Consider the following 20,312-nt stretch of genomic DNA (forward strand, 5'->3'; position numbering starts at 1 on the left):
ATAATAATAATAATAATATGATTTGGATTTAATTGATTTTAAATAAAGGGAGGAGAAGAATTAATGAACCCTATTGATAACCGGCAGATAAATAAAATCCCAAAGAGATGAAATCAGTGGAGGATTTTCCATCTCATTGTTCTACACTGATACTGTTATTCTCACTCAGTCTATGATGGATTTAATCTTAACCATTATGCCGGTAAAATTTTTATTTATTTACCCACTTTTAATTTTCTTTTGCTCTTGCACTCAAGTTTCTTAACCCATTTACTTTGTTCTTTTTCATGTTATGTTCTGTGATGTTCTTACAGCACGCATTGTGCATATATGAGACTGTTAATTTGATTATTCATCGTTTTAACATTTATTTTTTCATCCTTATTTCTAAAACTCAATGAGTAATTGTGAAATGGATGTTGTTTTCTCAACGTAGAAATCGAGTCCGAAGCTCTGAAAATGAACTTGATCTAACAGGTTTTTTTCTAATTATATTTTAAAATTGTGACCTGATATGGTGTGGCATTAATTCCTTGTATTTTCTTGAATAAGTTCTAATTTGTCTATGAGATTGTGCACAAAGATCGAGAACTTCTGGTGTTTTTCATCAATACTCATCTAATTACAAGTTCTTCAATCTTCCGGTATTAGTCATCAAAACTCTTTATCTTTTGAAAGAAACATTTTCGGATCGTCCAATGACAAATCCTTTGTTCATGCTGTTAATTGTAATATGATATGTATTCTCACCAAATAGAAGTGGAGGCCTTAATCTCAAGAGCTTGTGCATGATGAATTTAGCCTTACTATCTAAGGCTATTTTTGGTATCAATTCTCATTCTCTATTATGCCTATTTAAAATAAATAAGTACAAGAATTCATTTTTGGTCAAGAATGAAAAATGGTTTGGCAAATTTCATTGAAAATAACAATGAGAAATGGAAAATAAGTTTGGTGTCAAGATAAAAAATTGTGTAAAAATGATAGTACAACAAGTGAGAAAAGTAAAAAAAGTATGGTTGTTATAAAAGAAGATGTATTGACTATTTTCACCCTCATCTTACTTATAGAACTTTAAGTAAACTTACACAAATGAAGATAATGAAATTCTCATCATAATCCATAATGGATCAAGCTTATTTGAAAAATTATGCTGCAGAATTTACAATCTTTAAATTTTTTGGTTAGAAAATGTTGTAACGTTTGAGATATGTGTGCTATTTGCAAACCCTCAATAACCACCCCAAATCACATCTTTTTAAAATGCCTTTTGAGAAAAGATTTGGTTTATTTTATCTATTACCTAGTTTGTTGGTAGACCATAGACCAACTCAATAACGTTCAAGATTTATTGAGTTACTCAAGCTCTAACTAAGATCAATGGAATTTTATCATTGCTATAATCTCCAATGCAATGTGGTTAATTTGGAATAGTTTCAATTAAAAATCTTGTAAGGGGTAATCTGGGTATTCTACATGTATTAAGTGGTTTGGCTTAACCGGTTGGTTCACTTACATGTGTACGATGTACACTGAGAAGAAGAATGATAGAGGACCGTACACAAAAAAGAAGCGATTCATCTATCTGTCGAATGAGCAGCAACAGCTCTATAAATCATCATGGGTCCAATAATTGATATCGAGCCAGGCTTCTATAATAATTAAGGTTATGATTATTGATTTTTATCGTTTGATTAGTTAGATGTTCTGTTGATTTAATTTTGAATTTAATCCAATGGGAGGATTCAAGGTTTAATTTAGTAAAAATCAATAATTCATAACCTAAATTATTCTAGAAGCTGGCTATGATACCAATGATTGGATCCATGATGATCAATATAAATCCTATAATAATTAAAACATGTATTATGAATATAATCAAAGGAAGTGTAGCTGAATAAATACCTGTAGTGCATTATTGTTATAGATTTGTATTTTTTATTTTCCTTAAATCTTCAGAATTCTTTCACTTTTTAGGATCCTTCACTCAAGTATGTAGAAACAACTTCAAACCTAAATATTACGTGAAATAGCTACGATGACCCAATAAACTATTTATAATGTAAAACCCTAACCTTTAATAACTCACATAATGATAAAGGTTAGTAATGCTCTTGAATAAATAACCTGAATAAATATAGGTTCAAATAAATGAACAGTGTTAATTAAGCCTATAACCCAACAATTGCCTTCCAACTGAACATTTTAAAGTAATCCAACTTTGGCAGACCGCTTATTATCTTAGGCTCATTTTTGAATCAATTATCATTATCTATTATGCCTATTTAAAAATAAATAAGTAAAAGAATTCATTATTGGTCAATAATGAAAAATGATTTGGTGAATATTGTCGAAAGTAAATTATGGAATGAAAAATAAATTTGGTTCAAAATAAAAAAATCTATAGGAAATAATAATGAACAAGAGAAGAAAAAAAAAAAAAAAGGGAAAAGGTATGTTTTTTATAAATTTTTTAAAAAAAAAAGTGTATTGATTATTCTACCTTCATTAAACTATAAAATTTTAAGAAAAGTTATGCATAAATGAAGAGAATGAAATTCTCACCAAAATCCATAATAGACAAAATATTTATTATGGATTTTGGAGGTTTTTATATTATTTTAAATAAAAATAAAAGTGTTAATAGATGCTAAACAATTTAAAATAATGAAAAAATCTCATAAGAATGAGAATTGATTTAAAAAAAAAAGTCTTATCATTATGAGATTTTTTCATTATTTTAAATTGTTTAGCAACTATTGTCACTTTTATTTTTATTTAAAATAATAGAAAATTTTCCAAAATTTATAATAGACTCTTTTTTCTTTCTATTATGGATTATTCATTTATATGCAAGTTTACTTAAAAATTTATAGTTAAAAAGAGGGTAAAATAATCAATACATACTTTTTTATAAAAACCATAATTTTTCTTCTTTTTTCACTTGTTTACTATTATTTTCTAACAATTTTTTATTTTGATACCAAACTTATTTTATTCCATAATTTATTCATAACAAAATTCATCAAACAATTTTTCATTTGACCATAATAAATTCTTGTATTTATTTCTTTTAAGTAGGTATAATAGAGAATGAGAATTGATATCAAGAAGAGCCTAAATAATGGAGTTCTTTATGGGGCTTGTGGGTCCGTTTTATTATCTTATGCAATGTCCACTTTGAAGTGTGAATATTAATACCTATAGGTTTAGAAAAATTATGCTGATCATAGTTCAGTCTAATTATACCATTGTGGGATCCACAAACAATGTCAGACCTCGATCAAGATATCAATTGGAATCTAATCTAATTAAAACATTATCACATAATGATAAAATAAAAATATAAAAATATGCAAAGCAAGATTGTGTTTTAATAACTAAATATTGTTTTAAAAATAGTAATAACTCATGGTTTTTTGGTCTGCAGATAACAAAATCTATTGATTGAATTACTTTTCTCTAATAAAATTGAATCAAATAATAATCTGGTTTACGCGTGATCTAAACGTTGGATTTATTTTCCAAAATAAAAACGTTGGATTTGATTTTAATAATCAATTTTGGTTTATATTAAAATCATCAGTGGGACCCAAAATGGATCACAGATTCACAATTGCACCAATGAAGTGGATTTCAGAAAATCAGATGGGCATTGGTCTATTGGAATCGGCTGATAGCGATTCGGTAGACGCATTGAGAGTTTCATAGAATCTGGTTTCTGGGGTTTTACTTGACCAATTCAGGTCCGAGTCGAATCTGAGTTACCATTAGACGATTCCGTCATCCATTCCAAGATTTAAAATCCTACTCATGGAACACGTTTGAAGCTTCTAACCGGTTTTATATTCCTATTTATTTTTTAAAATAAATTTTCAGCGCCCAGCTTATTCTTAAAATTAATACCACATTTTAAATTATTTAATTTATCAATAAGACTTTTTTTTTTTTTTTTGTTGCCAACCCTGGTTCCAAGGTTTTGCCCTGACTAATCCGGTGTTTGACCGGGGTCGCACACGTGGTTGTGGTGGGTGAGTCTCCCAGTGAGAATTTTTTGCATCCACAAGATTTCGATATCGAAACTTTGCTTGAGTGGACCAAATTGCTTATCACTTGGACCAACCCCAGTTGGTATCAATCAGACTCTTTATAGAGTGAAATATATTAGTGATACATTTTGTCATTAAGAATTCATTATTAAATGCCATTGCAAAAAAGTTAGGATTTTCATAAAGATAATAATGAAAAATCTTATGCTTGACTAGTTTCTTTGTCGTGTTTTAGGGTCTATGATTTCTCTTCCCCTCTAAATCATAAATCTTCCTAAAATTTGGAAGAGTGGTGTTTCTAAATTTAAGATCTATAGGTAAATAATTAAAAATTAATTAAAATAAAGATAGTAACGAGAGGTCTAACAGATAAATTAGATAAATAAGGGGTGTGACATTAATGTTAAGGGATAACTCAAAGGGTGATTTGAAGAAAAAGGAAAAATTCAATCCCACCCCCTGAGTTTTATCCAATTAATCAATTAAATTTCCTGTTACTAACACCATTACTCTGTTTACCAAAAAAAAACACCATTATTCTGAATTATTATTTATTTATTTATTTTTAAATACTTCTTTCATATTTTAAGGAAATAAAAGCATAGAGGAGAAGAAAACAAAAAATATTCGTTCGATAATATAAATGATGAAAATACAAGAATTGAAGAAGAGGAGTGATCGTAGACAATAGAGGAAGATGAAGCCGAGTTGAACGTAGAATTTTCATTCATGGGTAATCTTGTCTTTTTGAAAAGTTTAATTTTGTTATATGAGGACTAAAGGTGTCATTTGAATATTTTTCCCAGGAATTTAATTGATAAATTAAATAACTCAAGGTGAGATTAATATTAGGGTTAATTCAGGTGGCGCTGGTTTTATTTATTTATTATTATTATTTTTCGGATTACTTAATATTTTAGTGGACAAAACCCCACTGATTCGGTCGATTACAGCGCCGTGTGTCTCTCTTCAGAATCTGAAGAGGCGAAGACCGAAGCTTCAAAACAATGGCAGCAGCTTCTCCTATCTCTGCTTCTGTAGTTTTGGGCAAAGTCGCCACCAATAAGCTAACTTTTCATCTATCGCCATCTTCTCTTCGTCCTTTCAACAACGACAATGGTCGCAGCACTTTCACTGGTCTTGTCTCGTCGTTTCCTCGATCTCTGACTGTATCTGCAACTGCTTCTGCGATCGAAGTCGAAAAAGATACAACTTCCAGAAATCCGTCGAAGACTCTTCCTTTCCGCGTCGGTCACGGGTTTGACCTTCATAGACTGGAGCCTGGGTACCCATTGATCATTGGCGGAATCGATATTCCCCATGATAGAGGCTGTGAAGCTCATTCCGATGGTAAATTTAGGTTATAATCGAACATTTTGGTTAATTAGGGTTTTCAATTGCGGGAATTTCGGTTTTGAAGTAATTTACCGTTGGTCTTCTTCTTCTTGTTGTTGTTGCAGGTGATGTGTTGTTTCACTGCGTGGTTGATGCTATTTTAGGTGCTTTGGGGCTTCCGGATATCGGGCAGATTTTCCCAGATAACGACCCTAAATGGAAGGGTGCAGCGTCTTCTGTGTTCATGAAAGAAGCTGTAAGTTTATTGGCATTTTTTCTATTTGCTGATTTAGCTTTGAATTTTTCAGGGGCATAATTTATTTCTCAGTAGCTATTAAATATATTTAAGTGATTAGGTATGCTATCCATGTTTGTATGTGCCTAGCCTGCGAGCCATGTCATATTACCGATAATCGGCAAAGTTAATCTTATCTGATTATCTCAAACGGGTTGATATTTCAAATATTTTTTGTGAGATAGTGTGTGAATTAATTATTTGAACTATTTTGTGATTTTCGGCTCCGTTGGTCTTCATGTGCTATGCAGATATGTCAAATGGAGTTCTTGATCTAAATTGAGTCACCAACAAGCTGACTGTGAACTGCTAATCCACAGCATCCTAGAATATATTAACCGGTAAAAAATGACAAATAACCAATTAAATCATCGGCAAGTAGACACAGCATAGATGCTTTTCAAAAAGCCTTTCTAGGGGACTACAGTATGTTAGTGATTGCAGCCATAATTTTACCTTGACTTTGTGACACCAGATACAAAGTAGGAAGTACACTTTGCAAAATATTTAATTATCATCTTCCTATCTGCTTCTAAGGTCATGATTGCATCATCATCATCATATCATGGTTGTTTTTGCTGGCTGCCAATATTTGTTTGATGGGCCTCATTGGCATTTTTCTTTTGTTAGCCATTTGTCAATATTTGTCTGATGGGCTTTGTCAGCATTTTCCATTACTGATTCAATGCACTTGGTAATTTTCATCCTGACGGTGAGACCAACAATGTGAGCAGAAAGCTCTGGATGGTGGACCTGTTTCACACAGAAAAAAGAAAAGAACAAAATTTGGCATAAAAGCTTCCATAGTAAATGCTTCGGCAGACTATTGTTAGCTTGTTTTCGAAAATTGAAATTATACTGGTAATAGTAAAACCGTCTTCCCTTTGAGGATGAATTTGCTGACATTGCCAAAATCCTTTGCATAATTTACAATCTGTTGTTGTCCAACACAGGCTTAAATTTCAAGGAATAACTGTAAGGTCTAAAAAGGAGATGGATAGATGGAAGCAAAGGCTTTGCAATGTAATCACAGTGAGCTAGGCTAGCCACATAGATGGCCTACTTTTTGGATATTGGGGTGATTATGCTGTTGCGGTTTTATTATTTTTCCTCTTTCATTTTATGGCTGTGGCTTGGCCTTCTCTTGGCTCTATTTGTGAATTATGTTTTTCTCTATACAATGTGTTTTCCACCTATATATGTGATTGGGGCATTATAATTCAAAAATTATAGGCAAGTTGCTGTTAAGACATATTTCAACACATTGAATTCATAAATGATTGTACCCATTGCACAAGGTTCTCACACTTGGCAAGGTCTGGGAATGGTTTGATTTGTACAGTTTTACTCCTTTTCCCAAAGAGGATGTTTCCAGGATTTGATCCCATGACTGAATTGAATTCATAATGAAATTATAAAGTATAGTTAGCAACTTAGCATTACAGTTTGATTTTCTGATTGCTGCTGCAACTAATCAGTCTATCTGGCTGCATCATCACATCATCAAAGTTGCACTCCAAAAATTTTTGTTTTTAAGATTTCTAGTTTCTGAAGTTTGCTCTGCTACTTCCTTCACTTTGTTCCCTGATAAGCAAAGAGGATGTAGCTCATAGTATTGCTCTTTGATGTCAGGTGATTAGTCTTGTCCTGTCTTATTCTGTAATGTTGCCTTTTCAGGTGAGATTAATGCACGAATCAGGTTATGAACTGGGAAACTTGGATGCAACATTAATTCTGCAGAGACCAAAACTGAGCCCACACAAGGAGGCAATCAGAGCCAACCTGTCAGCTCTGCTTGGCGTGGATCCATCTGTCGTTAATCTCAAAGCAAAAACTCATGAGAAGGTGGACAGCCTCGGAGAAAACCGTAGCATTGCAGCGCATACTGTGGTTCTTCTTATGAGAAAGTGAAAGGGTTATCTTCCAAAACGGTTCAGTGAGAGAACTTAGAATTCTTTCCTGATTTATATACTGTTGGCAGAAAAATGTATCTGCTTAGTTCTTGTAAGAATTGAGTATCATGTGGTCGCTGGCCTAATGGGGCCAATGTTCAGCATTGTATGTAACTCAATTATAATATATAATAGGCTTCAAAAGTATAGAAATTGTAGAATATTCAGTTACTCTAGTTCTTTCACATGAACTTTTCTTGAATCCTTTCAGCAGTAATATCAGTGCTCAGTCAATTCTTGACATTTTGTGTTGCAGAGCTGAAGTTCGAATTGTGCGGTCTGGAAATTCTCATGCACAGGCCATTTGATGGTCTTCAATCTTAATATGAAAATGTATGGTCTTTCCTCTCTTTTACTGGCACGGGTAGAACCTAATATATATTTGAGAAAACTGAAAGACTAGCAACATCTGAGACAGGGGTTTTTTCCCCAATCAAACTTCTGTCCTATCCAGTAAGTTTTCAACAGGCCTTGGGGCATGATGAATCCCCTTTGATCCAACCATGGAAGGGTTAAAGATTAGTTGCAGATGCTACCTCAGCCCTTCCAGGAACTAATATTTAGTTTCCGACAAGCTCTTACTTCAGTGGAGCTTAACTAAAACTAAACCTAATCCAGTGGATTCTGTTGTAAACAATACCTTACAACAGAACGTGTGTAAAGTAGAGGGCTGGGGGCTTGGGCATGCTGTTAGTTTTATAAGTTAGTGGGAAACACCAAACACAGAGCAGGAGAGAGGAAGGTGTGGGATGAGTTGTTTCCAAAATGATGGGCACCTGGCCAGTGTATCCTGTGGTGCTAGAATGGAACTGTGAGAGATGAAACTGAAAGGACTTTTGAATCTAGACTCAACTGGTTCAATGTTGGCATCTTGAAAAACATAATGATATGTTATGACTTATGATACACATAAAAAAGCATCACATTAGATGTAGGAGTTGATCTCACATCAGACTTAGGATTTATGGGGAGTTGGCATGAAATTAGGTTTCTTCACCTTTGACACTGACTCTTTGTGATATAAAATAAAAGATAACTATAAACGATGACATTGTAAGATGAACAAACTTTTGCTTTTATACTCCACAAGACAAAGAAACTCCTGTTTGCTTGTGAATTGCATAAAATAGTAACTGATGCAGAAGCATGGTGAGCGGCGGTGATATAAAATTTCTTCTGTATGAACAGATGATGTGCTGGTGAAGGAAACAACAAATGGAAAAGAGAACTCAGAAAGAACAAAAGAAAAGGAGTTGATCACAGTGTCAGATGACCCTCCTTTTTTTTCTTAAAACAAACCCATTATTAAAATAATACTAATAACACAATGAGATCATGTTATTCACATTAGAATGTTAAAAAAATATTTTTTTCTTGAACCAAGCCAAATCTGTAAAAAAGTGTCGAATCTAATAGCATTTTGTTTTTGGCTGCAACTATCTTTGTGAGAGCCTTTAATTTGTGGATGCTGAGTCCCAAATCACTGGGATTTGCGTGAAACACCCAGGTGAGTTGTTATATGGGGAAGCATTTAGGTCAGGGTTTTGGCATAGTTTGGGTAGCTACGTGTATGTATTAGCGCATGCTTAAGTCTGGAAATTAACTGTTTTTGGAGAAGCCGGATGGGTAAAGGTTGGCTGGCTTTAACTGATTTCACTTGTGTGCATCAGTAAGTGTTAATGTGGCGGTTAGAGTCTTCTGGGTTCAAGTTTCTAACTACTCTCTGTCCGTTCTTCCTCGGCTATACACCGTCTTTTTCGCTCTTCTCTAAATTCCAAGAAGAAATTTGATAGTTTTGGGTGACAGTGCTGGTTTTCTGTGACGTGAGACCCCAAAAAGGTTGAAAACGTCACCTGTTCGAACCCACCCCGGATTTTTCTTCTCCGTCCCCTTTTCTTCTGTGTCGATCTTGGGGGAGGGATGACGTTTTCAATTCCCTATATATTCTCTGTTCATGTCTTCTTAATAACTGAATTTGAACTGTTGAACTCGTTACAATGGCTGCCAACGACGTTCCTTGCTGCAAACCCATGTTTTGGGTATACCTTATGATCTCTACTGGGCTCGTCACCTTTGCTGGTCTCATGTCTGGTCTCACTCTTGGACTCATGTCCATTAGCAAAGTTGAACTCGAGGTGCTCGTCAATGCTGGCCAGCCCCAAGACCGTAAGAATGCTGGTAAGCTTATCATTCAATTTCATTGGGTTTAATGTCATGACTCCTTTCTTCCTGATGCCTCTGTTTTTGTTTATTTTGATGTCTTTCTTGGCAGTTAAGATTCTACCTGTTGTGAAGAACCAACACTTACTCCTCTGCACACTTCTCATTTGCAATTCCTTGGCAATGGAGGTAGGCTGCTAGTTCTTCTTACGTCCTTGCCTTGCAGTATAACACACTAACATTTACATTTTTTGCATCTTCCAAAGGCATTACCCATTTTCCTTGATGCGATTCTTCCAGCTTGGGGTGCCATATTGATATCAGTCACTCTTATACTTGCATTTGGAGAGGTAACATCCTGGGTATTTGGTTTCTGAGTCTAAAACCAATTTAATCACATTTAACTGATGCCAGATGTTCATTTTTCCTTTCCTTCTCATATAATTGTAGATAATCCCTCAAGCTGTTTGTTCACGATATGGATTGAGTGTTGGGGCAAAACTTGTTGGATTTGTTCGAGTGCTTATGTTGGTTGTCTTCCCCATATCCTATCCTATCAGTAAGGTAACTTGCGTGTTCGCCTACGATGATAAGTAATCTTGTGTTCATCATTAGAAACACCCAGTATGGTTATACACTCATATGATGTCTTGCATAGAAGTTGTTCCAAGGGGGAGTTAGCTGGCTATGGCTGTTCTTTCTGAGACTATACACCCAACCCAGTGGTTGCTATAGCTGGCGTTTGTGATCCATCATTTATTTTAGCCCATTAGATGGAAGGAATACTATTTAATCTCAAGGAAGCTGGAAAAACTGATTGCCATTACCACCTCCTACATAGTGCAATAGACTTGAGAAGTACTTTTTGGCTTGGGAAAAATCGGATGCATTGCGTCTTGGTTTTACTCCATATGATTTCTTAATCATAGAGAAAAACTAAAAGAGTGGCAAACATACTTTTCAAAAATTGGAGAATACTCATGAGAGCTTCCCTATAGATATTTCTAGGATCATTGCAGAAGATGCTACAGGTGCAAAATACCTGAATGCATATTTTTGTTCCATATTGTTTATACTTGTGTATTCAGATTCCCCTTGAAAAGATGATGGACGGAGGGAAGGAGAGAAAAGAGTGGCTTTTGGAGGTAGTTCATGACGTTTTTGTGTTCTCTCCATTGTGGCAGTTATTGGATTGGCTTCTTGGGAAGGGGCACTTTGATCTTTTCAGACGGGCAGAGTTGAAATCATTGGTCAATTTGCATGCACATGAGGTTTGCTTCTTAAAACTATACCTAACTGTTTTGCCTCTAAACATCATTTTCGTGACAAAGGAAATCATTGGGTGAAATCCATCTTGTATTAATGAAAGGTGATTACATCTTACTGAAATATTCACAATTCTAGTGATTGCATATTCATTGTTAGGCAGGGAAAGGTGGAGAGTTGACGCATGATGAAACTACAATTATTGCAGGAGCCCTAGACCTGACACTGAAGAGTGCTAGAGATTCCATGACGCCCATATCCAAAGTTTTTTCCCTTGATATAAATTGTAAACTTGACATGTACGCGTATTCCTCATTTCTGTACTTGGCATTCTTTCTGTGTGTCGCTTGCAGCAATAATCTGCTTTTATTTTTAGGGATACAATGGGATTAATAATGACCAAAGGTCATAGTCGTGTACCTATCTACTCTGGAAGGTCAACAAATATCATAGGCCTTATTTTGGTAAGCATTTCAGATTTGTTATCTCATGCTATTGAATCCTTTAAAAGGTTCATATGACATCAAAGTTGGAATTTTACATTTTCATGGGTGTTTACTTAATCCTATTTATTTCAATTACACCTTGCTGCTTTATAAAGGTGGATGCAGCTTCTAAAGTTTGTGCATACATTCCTTAATGGAAACTATCTGTTGTCATTTTCCACTTGGATTCAAGGTTGTCGATTTGAACTTGTTCATGTTATGAGGAACATAACTTTATGTAATCTTCATTGTGAATGCAATGGAGTAATCGAATGATTGCTGTTATGTTATCCATTGTGAGCTCAGGTCTGTATGTCATATGGTTGATGCACTAAATTGAAATCATGAGGTTTTCCAGTGCACTCAATGTGTTCTTAAGAACATATAGTTGGAGGTATTGTGTAGACTTCTGAAAGTGCCTTCTTGTATTTGATCGATAAATCTAGTATTCATAATGATTTTGCCATTTGTGATGTTTTAACGTGAGAATAGAACCACATCTACCTGCTTGTCCATGTCCATACACAGGAAGAGATATGGGGACATATATGATAGGGAAAAACCCACGCAACTTTCTACCCCAGTTAAAGGAAATTCCATCTGAGAAGTGTACTGGAAAAGCTCTGATAGGTGTATGACCAATAAAGTTACAATTCTATTGTTAACGTGTTATCTGTAATCCTCTCTTGCAGCACTTTATTTTATTAAGCATGTTTGAGACAGTTGTTTTCATTTCTGTGAAACTTTTTATTTTTTATTTTTTTTATTTGTCTTTTGTTTTGAGTTATTTCAACTCTAATAAGTTTTTTTTGTTTCTCAAGTACTAGTTGTTGGATTTATTGGGTGCATAGGTTTTACCATTTGATTGTCATTCAAAAAATGTATCATTGAAGGTTATGCTTATAGTGAATATTGTCTTGTACGCTGTTAACATCCCTGACTACTTATTTATTATACTTTGTCTCTAAAAATATGGTACCACCTATGTTCTCACTGAAAGCGGATGTCAGAAGTTTTATGGTATTTAATTTATTTTACAATCTTGTTCCAAATTATAATATTTTGCATTACTTAACATTGTGATTTCTTTTCGTTTTAGGTGAAAAATTTGATCACTTGCCGCCCTGAAGATGAAACTCCAGTTAGAAATGTAGCCATAAGGAAAATCCCAAGGTATGGAATTTTTCAGTTGACATTCGTATTGGTTACATGTCATGACTCTTATTAAATGGTTATTCTCACTCAATATATTCTTATTAGTACAAGTTTCTATCCTATAATTATGTAAGCTATTTAGATTTCAAAATAAACCTTGTTTGTAAAGGTCTGTAATCAGTGTTTCAAATGAACTTTAACATAACAGTTCCTACTTTTAACTGAAACAAAGGTAAGAAAGGAGGTTTTGAACTTCCAACAGTTAACTACCCCAAGCTATAACAACTACTATAAAGAAACTGTTGATTTCTGTACAGCTATAGTTGTTTACAAGTAGGATAACAAGTACATATTTATGATGGTTTGAGTAGTGAAAATTCACCTGAAGATCTCTTCATAAGTATAAATTATGTCCCTCTATACTCCACTTTGGCTGTCATCGAGGCTACATAAGGTGGCTAACTATGCACCAGAAGTGATTATTTGACAGGTTACAGTTAAATAAATTAGCTCCCAACCAATTGATCACTGCCTTGTCTCACCTTATTGATCATCAAACTTCACATCAGGATCCATCTGGTATTAATTGGCGTAGTACATAACTTGCCTTTTTTGCTTCTTCCAAACAGATTGGTCGCATTCAATACTACTATTATTCATGATGCTTCAACTCCCAAACTGCACCTTGAATGACTCAGTTCATTAATTGGAAAATGCATGCTCAACTTTGCAAAGCAATAATTCCCCTGACTTGTAACTCATACAGCCAATTAAAGGTATAGTTGGCAACAAAACCTGTCTCACTTGATCTAGCCATCACTGTTGTATTTAAATTTCAATTGGCATGTGCCAATAGACATACCAACAAATTGTCACAAACAGAAACCAGATGGTTACCCCATTTTATGATCGGATGTTAGTGATCAGATTGTACATGAACCACCATGGTCTGCCCACCATGGTTCTTGACCATGAGATATTACTTCATAACACTCCAAAGCATGAAATGATATAAAATAGGGATAATTACTGTTGCCCCCTTGTACTTTGATTTTATTACTACTTTATCACTTGTACTTTTTAAAATTACTATTCCAACCTTTAACTTTGTCAACAATTACTAATGCCCCCCTACCGTTAAGCTCCATCAGTTTACTGATGATGTGGCATCTATATATTTTTTCAAAATCCCAAAAATAACCCAGCAATTATCTTTTTACTTATTTGCTCTTTTTTCAAGTTATAATACGACCCTTAATAGGAAAAAAATTAACTTTAATTTCACTTTTCTTTTTTAAAAAGAAACCACCAAATAAAGGAAAGATGTGATTTTTTTTCTCTAAAAATAAATCACCCAAATAAAGGAAAGATGTAATTAAATAGAAACTAAAATATTAAGAAATATCAAATTTAATTCAAAGCTGAAAATTGAAAATCAGCTAATATATGCTGACCATTATGTATGTTACCAAATTTTCTATCAATTAGATCTTATATGCTAATTTGTTTGTAAAACTTCCATCATGGTGATTATGAAAAATTTAAGTGGAATGTGAAAGTTTCAATAATCATAAGTATGTGGTCCCATCAAATCCAAAACTAATTCTAAAATATAAGATTTTGAGGATATAATTGACATGCAATATAGTTTCTATAAATGAGGGTAATGCCATATTTTTCACTTCTTAATTTAAGGGCAAAATAGACATTTCATATTTGATGTTAACAGCCACTTAACACCTTTAGAAGTGAGGGGGGCAATAGTAATTTCACAAAGAAGGAGGTTTGATTAGTAATAAAACCAAAGTATAAGGGGGCAATAGTAATTATCCCTATAAAATATGGTGAATCATGTATGTTTGATGATATCCACGTAAACAATTTCTGTATTGTATGTGTAGATGGAATAAGTAGAGAGGTGATTTACAGAGATCTCACGAAGGGAACACAAAGAAACCATCCATAGTGGTGCTTGCACAAGACGGAAATGAATAAAAAATGGAGATAAATCATTTTAACCCTAGGGAGGAAAGGTATGAGAGATAAATAGTGGATAGAAATCTTCACATGATCTGAGGTTATGAAGACGACCACCTTGGGTTAGGTTACAATCAATTCAACTCATGATGGAAGCAGATTGAGTACACATGAATTTGTGTCTTGCAGTCTGTATCCATTTAGGTGGATATACAATGGGGATGTATATGGGTTTTGTTGGGGTCATGAAATCATGCCAGCGCCACCCATGAGTCCAACTTCTTCTTCTTCTTCTTCTTCTTCTTCTTCTTCTTTCTTTTGGGGGGGGGGGGGCGGTTTGAGGGTGGGGGTGGGAGTTTGAGGGAGAGACGTAAAACTCATTTTGTCTGCTTTGGACATCAAGTTTTTGTGAGGTTATCATTATCCTTTGCATCTATCCCAACTTTATAAACATGATTCTTTGTTCTAGGATGTTTATGGTCTATTTGCAGGTTGCAAAATGTTTTTTTAATTTTTATTTTTAAGGGACCTACGTTCATTTAATATTTCAAGGTTTCTCCCTGCTACTGTTTCTAAATTTTCTTCCAGCTACTGTTTCTAAGTTGCATTCTTACATTTACATTAAACAGTCTAATCTTTCTTGTTTTAAGCTTAATGTTGCATTATTCTTCACAAGAATGATCCGGGTATGTATATTCAAGTGAAACTAATTCTGTATATTGTAATTAGCTTTACTAGAATCATCTGCATTTTGATGAATTGTGATGATCATGATGATGGTGATAACACTGTCATTTTCCCCTCATGTTTGTTACCTTCATTGTGATTATCTGTGTTGTGGTTCTATGGCATAAACTTGCATGGATCTTTGACAGGGTCTACGAAAACATGCCACTTTATGAGATACTGAATGAATTTCAGAAGGGTCATAGCCACATGGCTGTTGTTGTAAAGAACCAGAAGGTTTCCGAGTTATCTGTGGAAAATGCTAGACTCAAGCCTGGGATGTTAGAGAGAAAGACAAAACTGAATAAAAATCAAATAGAAGTGGAAGAAGGTACAGATTTTGATTCCTCAATGTGGTACTAATTTGGTACTCAATTCTTGTAATGCTTGAACGTCTTCACAAAATTTAGGTCATTAAAGAAGAATCAAATTAAATTCTTACTTATGCAGGAAGTTGTTCACATTCAGATGTAGAGAAGCTCCACAACCCTGCTGCATTGGCATCCCCTTTGAGTTCTGATGTCACCAACACTTGGAGGCCTACGGTAATAAGTATCATGGAGCAAGAAGAAAAGTGTAAACAACTGAGGAAAAAGGAGCATGGAGATGAAAGTATTCTTGATGTAGATTCAGATCTTCCTAGCTATACATCAGAGGATGACGTCATTGGTATCATAACAATGGAGGATGTTATTGAGGAATTACTACAGGTAAAAAATGTTTTTCAGAGCTCTTGGCTTTTGGTTTCATCCATTGAACAGACTTTATATCATCTAACTATGATTTGCATGGATCATGGAATAACTAGCTGAAATAAAACATGATTTTTGTTCATAGTGAGTATGATACAGCGATCTGATGCTGAAAGCATCCAAAAGACAAACAAATCACTAGAATCTTATGGCTTCTATTCTGTAAAATCCAGTAATATTCCTAAGGGTGTATTTGAAAGAACAAGTGACACAAAATTGTTTTATTTTTTTTATTCTGTAAAATCCAGTACTATTCTGAAAATCATGTACGATAGAGTCGTGACCTGGACGCAAAATAGAACTGCAATGATTTATAAAGTGCTAATAGGAACTCTTCCCTTTGTGCTCCACCTAAGCATGGAGTTGAAGCAAAATAACTTCCATCGATATTGTTCCCAAAGACAGCCTAAAGATTCGGTGTTGAGGATCAAGACCTTTTTGGTTCTTTATACATCAGAAAATTTTAAGACTAACAACAATTAATGTTCTATAATTTCACGAGAGTAAGAAGTCTACATCTCCCAGGTTGATTACTGATAACTCTAAATTCTATATTAGAGTACAGCATATACTCCCCCCCCCCCCCCCCCCCCCCCAAAATTGCTGAACTAATCTTTTTTCTTTCCTGTTTCTGAAGGAAGAAATATTTGATGAAACTGATGGGTTTGTTGAGGTCCATGACAAGTAAGCAACTTGCACTTTGATTTGTTCAAAACTGAATCATATAGTTATTACTGACTTCCTACCCTCCTTCATTTCAGGATTACAATAAATATGCTACACCCAAGAAGATCATCACCATTTAGAACTCCAGTGGCTTCTCCACTTTCTCCGTATCATCATACTTCTATATTGTGTTCTCCTGTTTCCCGATATTATCGGTCACCAGGTCCATTGCCAACTCTATCTGGCTCCCCTGGAAAATATTCACCAAATTCTCCAGCAAAACTTACAAGCCTTGGACAAAAGTCACCAGCCTCACATCAAGTGAGTTTGAACGTATATATTTCTTATTCTTCTTTATCAGCTATAGAACTTTTCATTTCATTTATTTACAAATGTTATCTCTTCCCTGGTCTGTCATCTCCCCCCCCCCCCCTCTCACACCCAAAACTCTGTTGTGTTTTCTGTTGCTCAATGTGAATTATTGCAGCTCCAGTGTTTGAAATTTACTGGCGATATAACATGTCTCTCAGAAAGAATACCTTGAGGAAATCATTGATTTGTATGGAATTTGCATAAAGCAAAAGAATTCAATGTTTCTAGGGCTTGAGCTTTTGGCTGGTTGCATTCAAAGTAGTACCTACCATTACTGGGGTCCAATCACTACAGTGCATGTGTGCATTCTTAAATGAACAAACCAGGAATTCTGAGATGTTCAGATAAAGAACGTTGACAAAATCTTTGTGGAATGAAAGGAAGTATCTTAGTCTTTGTCTTAAATTGTTTGGAGACTGAAATTTAAGTTAGAAAAAATCTGAGGAACTTTAAGACCGAGCATGAGTTGATCTCTTAAAGAGAAAGCCAGCAGAGGGGTGTAGTTGGGGAATGAATATCAAGAACACTGGGCCTAGAAGTTTCTCTGAAAGAACAGGGTGCGTTGAGAGCAGAAGTTCCAGTTGGTGTGATGAGAATTGGTGAGTTGTAAGTGAAATTCACACTAGAATAGAATTTGGGTTCATTTTCTGCCCCATTAAATATATTAACCGTCAAAACTCTATCTTGACTTTTCAAGTGACAATGTCATTGGAAATCTTGGCTTTAACACTTTATATGTCAACCACATACAGTGCGTTTCCTAAGAACTAACCCCTAACTGGCTCCCCTGTCATACCTACAGTCAGCCTCTGCCCCCTCTCCAGAATGTAAATAAAAATATATATTAGAGGAGATACAGATGGGGAGGAATAATCAGTTGATGAAGGAACATGGACCCATTCTTTTGCAATAAACGTAGGGGAAACCGCTGGGGGCAATGAGGTGAAGTGGTTGGATCTTGTGAGCTGGTCCGACCACTGCTATGAACTCAGAAAAAGTAAGCATGTATGTGACTTGATTTTTTTTCCAATATCTTCAACTAGGACTGGACGGACTGACTTGCAAATATGGTTACTTGATAAAATGTAACCTTCAATGCTTCTTCAGCTAAAGAGCCAACCGTGACCACTAATCTATATCAGCAATTAAGAATTTTTGGTTTCTCCCCTGACTCGGCTCCAACTATAAACTGTGATGCTGGCCCAACTTCCTGGCAATGGTCCAACCAGCTATTTTGGTTAAAACTAAAATGTTGAAGGGTACAACTTCTTGGTGTAAAACCGTAAAAAGAAAGCAATAAGAACTGCCCAGTAGGCAAAGACCAACATCTCATAATTAAGAGGTTGTGACTTGAAACATCCTTGGAGCCTATCTATGAAAAAATGGAAGAAGATTGCAGTAAGTATAATTTTGTTAAAAGAACAGAATTTCTTTCAGAACCTTGTTTCAAATCTTCATATAGCATTGAGAAAACATTCTTGAATGTTAACAAAATTAGGTGAAATTTTAATTTTTGGAATCTTGTAGTCCACACATTTTGAGAGAATAATATAGCTGCTTGTTTCTTAGCAGGTGTCGAGAAAACCATATGAGAAGCTACAGAAGTTTGATAATATGTAAGGCTACAATTTTTTGTCAGGATGATAGAATGCATATATTTTCTGGTAACTTCTTTGGACATGAATGCTGAGTTCTTTTAGATATAAGGTGAGTTTGTGCCTTAGTGTAGTCAAATCATTTGGATTGTTACTTGTAAATTTGCTGCATAGTCTGTTTTTGTCTGTTATATTGTTTCATGTCACACAAGTGCAGTTCCTAAACTCTAGTATGTACAATGTAACATCGAGAAGATCATTGGAAAAGAAGCTTTCCATTGAGCCCTTTACTGTTTTTCCTGTATTTTTGCCTTACAATTCCTAGTTATATTGAGAGACTCAGTAATCTTGTGGGCAAGAATTGGTCATTTCCTCTCAGTATTGTTCTCCTAGCCAACTCATTGAAGTGGCACCCATCCCATGATTGGCGACTACCTGAAGCTCATAGATATCATTGGAATCCAATATTTACATGCAAGATTGGTAAGAAGTTCTTTTTTAAAATAAAAAATAAATTGAATCCAAATTTTCAACCCTTGAATGTGTTTGTCTAGTTATTGTACTACTATTGATCTGGTAGACATTTGACAACTGCATGTGGCTCCAAGTATACAGTAGTTCGTCATAGGTCCTCCAGAAATGAACCAAAATTCTTATTCATTGCTTGGCTGACAGATCCAGAGCTCCATCAGTACTCATTGTGATACCTGGAGGTGGCAATTAAGTCAGGTTGCTTATGGTGGATAAACCCTTCAAGCTGCACACCACCCAATTGAAAACAGGGGTGCGCTTAGGTGAGACATGAGAATACCCAACCCAACCCAACCCAACCCAAATACTATTCTGTTTTTCAGTTTCTCCCCTGTTGGTTCTCTCTTAACAGAGAATGAAACCCAGTAACTCATTTAGAATGAGGGCTTCCTGCCAAGTTTTGTGAAGAGTCCTATCTCATGAAGTAATGCTATGTCAAGGCAATAACAACCCACCAATCCAAAATTTTGAATCTTTTGGTTTAGGAGCACAACCTGCAAACTACGTTTGACTGACTCCTCAAGACCATTGGTATTGATCCAGTCAGATAGACCATTTTTCACTGTAAAAAGAAAAAGAAAAAGAAATGTGAAACACATGGATTAATGCAACTGATTAAACAAGGGAAATGGATCAGATATACAGATCAGAAGCTCACAATGGCGTCTATATTTTACTTTCTAAACAGGACTTGTTTTCCTTAGTAAACATTTTTTTTTATTCTCTCTAACCATGTAACTCTGGTTTCTTATATAGTTGCAAGAGCAGTATGGTGTTGGTATGAAATTCTATTGAAGTTTGAATGATCAACGATTGACGTTCATTCTTGAAAAAAATTTGAATAGCCCAAGAATGGGAGACAATCACGCAATCGATTCAACTAAACACCTCAAGAATTTTCTTGCTGACCATCCACTTGCCAATTTGTGAGACAAGGGAGCCGCCAGCAATAGACCCTTCCATCCATCCATGCCTGAGTGAAGATTGTTATTGGCT

At 34.9% G+C, this 20,312-nt stretch overlaps 2 protein-coding genes across 2 annotated transcripts; both read left to right on the top strand.

Annotated features, from left to right (window-relative positions):
• The first annotated feature begins 5,034 nt into the window (after window positions 1–5,034).
• On the top strand, window positions 5,035–7,853 carry ISPF (isoprenoid F). Its single transcript, XM_089157813.1, has 3 exons — window positions 5,035–5,399; window positions 5,510–5,640; window positions 7,357–7,853. Exons 1-3 carry the CDS (start codon window positions 5,057–5,059, stop codon window positions 7,588–7,590), a joined length of 708 nt encoding a protein of 235 aa, XP_089013939.1. The 5' UTR covers window positions 5,035–5,056; the 3' UTR covers window positions 7,591–7,853.
• Window positions 7,854–7,980: 127 nt separating this feature from the next.
• LOC149013748 (DUF21 domain-containing protein At2g14520-like) lies at window positions 7,981–19,994 on the top strand. Its single transcript, XM_089157811.1, has 13 exons — window positions 7,981–9,809; window positions 9,904–9,980; window positions 10,058–10,141; window positions 10,242–10,355; window positions 10,976–11,062; window positions 11,217–11,356; window positions 11,434–11,521; window positions 12,642–12,715; window positions 15,550–15,731; window positions 15,851–16,110; window positions 16,790–16,836; window positions 16,914–17,139; window positions 18,760–19,994. The coding sequence occupies exons 1-13, from the start codon at window positions 9,629–9,631 to the stop codon at window positions 18,808–18,810; spliced, it is 1,611 nt and encodes a 536-aa protein (XP_089013937.1). The 5' UTR covers window positions 7,981–9,628; the 3' UTR covers window positions 18,811–19,994.
• The last annotated feature ends 318 nt before the right edge of the window (window positions 19,995–20,312 follow it).

Source organism: Hakea prostrata, chromosome 6 (genome assembly GCF_041222555.1).
Source record: "Hakea prostrata isolate BN-2017 chromosome 6, UWA_Hpros_2, whole genome shotgun sequence".
NCBI lineage: Eukaryota > Viridiplantae > Streptophyta > Magnoliopsida > Proteales > Proteaceae > Hakea > Hakea prostrata.

Bases quoted from the DNA above. Each gene is read 5' to 3' on its own strand.
- ISPF (XM_089157813.1), top strand. From the start codon at position 5,057: ATGGCAGCAGCTTCTCCTATCTCTGCTTCTGTAGTTTTGGGCAAAGTC. The intron at 5,400-5,509 runs GTAAATTTAGGT...TTGTTGTTGCAG, and splicing joins CTGTGAAGCTCATTCCGATG to GTGATGTGTTGTTTCACTGC. The intron at 5,641-7,356 runs GTAAGTTTATTG...TTGCCTTTTCAG, and splicing joins CTGTGTTCATGAAAGAAGCT to GTGAGATTAATGCACGAATC.
- LOC149013748 (XM_089157811.1), top strand. From the start codon at position 9,629: ATGGCTGCCAACGACGTTCCTTGCTGCAAACCCATGTTTTGGGTATAC. The intron at 9,981-10,057 runs GTAGGCTGCTAG...CATCTTCCAAAG, and splicing joins GCAATTCCTTGGCAATGGAG to GCATTACCCATTTTCCTTGA. The intron at 17,140-18,759 runs GTGAGTTTGAAC...CTTGTTTCTTAG, and splicing joins AGTCACCAGCCTCACATCAA to CAGGTGTCGAGAAAACCATA.